A 6,391-nucleotide genomic window follows, 5' to 3' on the forward strand; every position below is an offset into this window, starting at 1 on the left:
GTTTATGAAGAAGATTTATTAGAACTTTAAAATTATGAGATATAGTTTATGTTCAAGTTATTACTTTGAAGTATATGATTGCTGTTAAACTTACATTGTTTTCATTAAATTAAACATTCCCCATCAGTTGATGGGTATTTCAGCTTGTTAATTTATATATGGAAAACTTTACTCTGTCATATTGTAATAAGTTCATAACCAGTATTTAGAGTAAGCTTTAGTTTTGTCACCTTTTTCTTTTTTTTACCATATATTAAGGTGTGATCCTACTTATGTTTTTTTCATTAACACTTACTTTTTATCCAAAATGCTTCCATGCTCCATGAATTCTTCATTTTCAGGTTCAGGTTCATCATTTTCCTACATTGTAAATAATATCATATGCTTAAAAAAGCATTACTTTGACAAATGTTTAAAAACTGATCAATATGACCTAAACATAATGATATCCACATAAACAATGTGTCTTTCAAAACACAATAGAGATTACCTGTTACAAATGTAAAATCTAAACCAAATCTTCAGGTGTAATAAAAAATAAATTAGAGTGAATTATATTTTTGCTAATGGCATGTACTCACAAGGCAGATAATCCTTGTTCATCATAATTTAGGCTAGTGGTTTCCAACTTTTTTCCAACTGAGGACCAGCTAGTTATGATCCCAAAATTTTACAGTCAATATTAACTTTTTAAGAATACTTTTAAATTACATTGTAAAACAATGTACTCTAGTTATATTTTTTTTCCCATTTCTTTTCCCAACCATCTTGTGGACTGGTTGAAATCTCCCTGTGGATCAGCACCAGTCCATGAACAAGCAGTTGGGAACCACTGATTTAGGCAACACAAAAAACATGTGTGATTGAACTTACATTACAATACGGTGCTGATTGTTTAGACAAAACAATAAGTAAGTAAAATTACTCTTACAATATAACTGTGTGCCAATAAAAAAGAAATTAAGATTAAAAATATCATATGTGTTATAAAGAAGTGTCTTCTGGTTTCATGTACCATATACAAGATGTAAGATCATGAGATGAGAAAAACCACAAAAAAGGAGAATGTTGAGACAAACTAAAGTATCAGATGTTACAAGATTTACCAAGACTGGCAGATAAGATTTTTGATATATGGACAAAAATGCAAAAAGCAGAGTTAAAACTAAATAGTTAAGAAGCAGACATATAATTGAATAGGTACATATGTAAACTGATATTATATTTTCATCTAGATGCAACAAATATGAATATAATTGAACAGGTACATATGTAAACTGATATTATATTTTCATCTAGATGCAACAAATATGAATACAATTGAACAGGTACATATATATAAACTGATATTAGATTTTCATCTAGGTGCAACAAATATGAATATAATTGAACAGGTACACATGTAAATTAATATTAGATTTTCATCTAGATGAAACAAATATGAATGTTTTTTAAATTTTAAAGGATGATATTCATTCAGAATGATTAGTAGTTACTCAAATATATATAATGGCATGTGATTAATCAAACTGTTGATGATAGAAGGTTTATCTAGTTGGTTTTGGTGATTAATTATATTCATTGTGATTGATAGTTATGCAGGTTCATGAACAAAGTTAACAGTTTTAAAATTTAGTCTATTTATAAAGAAATTACAATTCAGTAAACAATTTTTTAAATATTCTACACTTTAGGGATTTCTTTTGTATCTAAGAAATTATTTTATTCAAAATTTTCTTTGGTAATTTCATAAGTCAATCTTTTAAGTTACTACATTGTCTAGATATAACTGAAAGACAAAAAAATCAACAATAAAATTAGGGATGCAGGTTTTTTCTATTTGAAGTTCTGAAATATTACCAGAAGGTATTTTCCAGAAAACTGTTCATTTTTCTATGATCTTTTATGGATAATTTTTAATTTTTTTATGTACCACTAAATGTTAATTTCTAATTATTGTGGTTGAAAGAGACAATATTATTAACCTACAGGTTGCAGAAAATAATTTCCCAACATTTTGCAGTTAAAACAGTTCATTGTGTACCAAAAGTTATAGAAGTGTTTTATTAAACAACAGGGTGAAAGTGGAAAGTTTTTGTGGTCATTCAATAGGCTACTTAACAATTATTTTCTGATATTTACTTTATTTTAGAGAAATCCAACTTAGTCTATTTTTTATGTTTTCATTCAGGCATAATTGAATAAGGAGGCATTAGACAACGTGCAAGAAATTCCCAGAGTAAATGTGTAAGGTTTATGTAAACCTTCAAAGGTCAAGTCACCATAATATGGTGCAAGTAAATGGTTCCTATTTTCAAAACAATATAATAACACTAAGAAGTAATTTTGTGGCAACCACTCTTGCCATCAGTTGGACAACAATGCTTAACTGACAAAATCATTCTGTCCTACTAGAATCCTACTAGTTGGACTCAAATTACTTAGGTTAAGACTTGGAGGAAGATGAATAGACCGAACCATAGCCATGATATTAAAATAGCTGAACATATCACCTAACATATATCTATTGCCTTTTGCTGCAATTTAGCTGAATACCAAGCTGAACACAAATAATGGAACACAGAGGTTTCATGGAAGTCAGCAAGTATCAATGATGAAAGAATTTTGTGAGATCATCAATTATCTAAAATTTCTGAGTGGAGTGTTAAGGTTTCCACCTACCATAACAGTAAATTAAACAGATAAACATGATACTGTGTGCTATTATCCCCAATTCTTCCAAAACAAAAACCTGGACAGTAGCAAGAGAAAAAAAAAATAGCAGTGTGGATAACAAATCTACCAATTGCAACTTCAGCACTAGTACAATCTATTAAGTGAAAATTATAAAAAACAGAAAAGAAAAAAAATAGTGAGGATGAAGTTAAGGAAGATAGTAATTTAAATATGCAACTAGACAAAAAAGCAAAAGTAATTTTGTGACTTGTGAACAGTGATTTAGCGAATTGTATTATTTATTTCTGATACAATTGTTCAGAAATACCAAAATGTGTAATGAAATCAAAGATCACCCTAGAAAAATAAACTATAAATATTATAATTTCTGACAGCTAGTTCTTAAACAAAGAAGTTACCAATAGTGAACAACTGTCTAACATTTACTTCCTCTCGTGGGTTCTTAGAATTGTTATGTTTTATAACTAGCAATATATTTCGGTTTTAACCACTTAAATATTTAATAAGCAATTAAAAATTTGAAAGGAAAAAACTGTCGAAACTTTCCAGAAAATTAACATCTAATTAAAATGAAAATACATATAACAGTCAGTTATGTGTATTAAGTAACAAACTTCAAGGAAACGGGGCATCTCAGTAAAGCTATAAAATTAAAAAAATGAAATTGATAAATACGAAAATGTTATTAAAATTTTACTCTTTCATTTTTTTATCAAAGTTTAGTTTTTACTATCTATTGACAGTTAAATGTCTGACTCACAAATACTGCATTTGTTAACCTTGTGTTAAATATTTTATACATAAGATTGAATTAAAAGGTAACAAGAGTTTTCTATCACGGTCTTTAGGAAATAAGAAAAGGAAAATAGAAAGTAAGAAATTAGATCTAATTTTCTGCTAATGTCAATCAAGTGGAAATAAAAACAAAGTCTGTAATCTGTAAGTTAAAAATAACTCACTTTTGCGTTTCCACTATATATTATGTAATTATGTGATACAGCAACTTTAGTTATGTGAAAAATTACTTTCTTAAGAAGGTGGTTTACCCTGAATAACTTACTTCTTCCCACACACGCAAGCAACCATAAACCCCGTGAGTACCATTCCTCTTTTCATACGGGGAACTATATTAAAGAAATATTTAAAGTTCAGCCATAAATTCTCTTGTCAGCAAGTGTAAATTAGTGTACGGAAGAACAGAAATGGTGTGTGAGATTAAATATATATGTGTGTGTGTGTGTATGTATATTTAATTTATATATATATATAGTTTAACTTCAATGTTTCTCGTGTAATGACTACTTGCAAGAGAGAGAAATGAGGATTGGAAGAGTAATTGACAGTCATAAAACTTTTTTCAATATAATTTTAACTAAAGCCTTAAGGTTTTACAAAAATCCCGAGCAGCAACTGCACTACCCAAAAACAGTGACTGATAGTATAGATTTAATAATACAGATGCACGAGTATTATCCGCATTGTTGACAGCGCTGTCATGGCAACACTATCAGGGTCACTGACACCGTGAAGCTGAGCAGACACTGCCTATACTAACAGAACCGGAATGTCCAGTGCACCACTGGAAATACAGCTGTGAACTTCCTTGTCTCCTATCTAAGATGAAACACATTTAACAAAGAGCTAAAGGATTACTGTCATCTTTGAATGAACTATTTAATTGTGCCAAATGTCGATAAGCGTCACCTTGCTAAGCTACCCAAAATATATCAGTTATGCTTATAATAGCAGGCCAGAAATATCATTTTACAACTAAACATTTAACCGGTTAAATCACTTATTCATTTTTATATTACTTTAAGCGAAGTAAGGCTTGCCTTACAGAGGTTAAAAATATGACACGTGAAAATATATATAGAATCCCCAAAATGCCCGAATTCCTTTGCACCTGAAGATACGATTTGATACTGTCGCGTATCTGCTTGTTTGATAATTTCCCGTAAAAATTCTTTCCGAGAAACTTCAACGATAGAAGTCCTTTCTTAATTAAAACTAGTTTATTCTCTCTCGTTACAAACTTTATAATACACTTAATTTCCACAGTCACTTTAAACGTAAACACACGCTATAATTCACGCACTTTATTTACGGTCACTACCGCTCACTTGACTCAATTATCTGTCTCTACATCTCCCTATCTGCAATTTGCTGGGCTTATATACTCAAATACTAGAGTTGCCAGGAACAGTCATGATCCTTCTAGAAACAAACTCCATCGCGCATGCTTCTAGCGTCGCGTGACTTCCGCTGTCGTAACAATACTTCCAAATGTCAATCATACTCATATAAAAACGCATATAATGTACATATATATATATACACGATTCCTATGATTATGTTCTGTCGTTTTGCTCGTAATATAATTTATGTATTAGAAAATAAAGTCACAAAAATGTTCATTTAACCAAAATATCTCGGAATTTTTTTTTTTTTCCTTTTCTATTACGTCGAAAATTAGTTTATACCACTACTAGTGATCATCCTTTTGAGGGAATACACGTAAAGTTACGATTAAGCTTAGATATTTCTGAAAGAGAAGTAAGGCTAAGCTGATCTACCTACACTGTTTATAAAATAGTTACGGAACGACTTTTACTCCTTCACACATATTTTATCTGCATTTAGTTATTATTATTATTATGATCATGGTTCATAGCAGTTTAAAAATTGTAAACGCAAATACGAAGCTTCGGCCTTTTACTACAGGACTGGTAACAGTAAAAATATACAGTATCCATACAAGAACAAAACTGATACTTTAAATCTTTAGTATTTTGAAAGTTACATTAAAATAAAACAGTACCACAAACAGTTATTGAAAGCAACATTGAATGCTATAATTTTGAGCATTTATCAGTTTGTATGTCCTCTCAATAAATTAAACATTAGGCTCAGTGAAAGTATTTAATCATTAACCGAACATGAATTATTTGAATAAAAATCACTAGACCTGCCTCAGTCCTGGTTAAGTAATCAATACTAACATAAATATGCAAATACGAAATAATGTAATTTAAAATATCAAACTAAGGTTGGAAAAACTACAGATTAAGGATGTCAAACTGAAATGGGAGGACATGATTGAACGTTTTCTTTACTTTCAAAAACATAACATGCATAAAAAGAGGCAAAATGTTTTCTATTTAACATCTGATCAAAACAAGCTAACAACACAGATCGGAACTAAAACATATTCCTAATAATGAGCATATAGCTAATTAACTATAATGTTCAAAGTAAATTACTTATATGAAGTTACCCAAGTGAAAGCCAAGTGTTTATTGATGCCAAAACTACCAATCAGTAGCCTATAAAACTGAATAAAACAGAACGATAGAAATTTTTTAAAAGAAATATTACAAACAAATCCAAGAAAATTTCGGAAGATAGACCTTTCAAACAGAAGAACCGGAAAAGAAAATATGTGAACATTTTTGTTTCATCACACAATAAAAATTAATGTATACAAATGTATAACTTCACCAGTCAAATAAGGAACAAACAGTGCGGAGCACAAAACGTTTACGGAATAGTATTTGAGTATTAACCTGTGTAACATATATTTACCTACCTAATCTTAACATAGTGCTTAATGCTCACAATCAACATGACAAAAATACTCCTGTAATGTTGTTCTTTCGTTGAGCGGGTTCTTTTAAATTATTTAGTTTGTTTG

The 6,391-nt window shown here is 29.8% G+C and overlaps 1 protein-coding gene across 3 annotated transcripts in view; it reads right to left on the minus strand.

The window, feature by feature from the left end:
• LOC106478266 (protein phosphatase Slingshot-like) overlaps positions 1–6,391 on the minus strand; it is a 97,171-nt gene that overhangs the window by 60,643 nt on the left and 30,137 nt on the right. For 2 of the 3 annotated variants that reach the window (XM_013938799.2, XM_013938798.2), the window contains exon 2: positions 296–360. In XM_013938799.2, coding sequence (XP_013794253.1) covers positions 296–360 — 65 coding nt within the window. Of the gene's footprint in view, positions 1–295; positions 361–3,757; positions 3,822–6,391 lie in introns of all 3 variants that reach the window. The other variant, XM_022381839.1, reaches the window with a different exon arrangement.

Source organism: Limulus polyphemus, unplaced genomic scaffold, assembly GCF_000517525.1.
Source record: "Limulus polyphemus unplaced genomic scaffold, Limulus_polyphemus-2.1.2 Scaffold194, whole genome shotgun sequence".
NCBI lineage: Eukaryota > Metazoa > Arthropoda > Merostomata > Xiphosura > Limulidae > Limulus > Limulus polyphemus.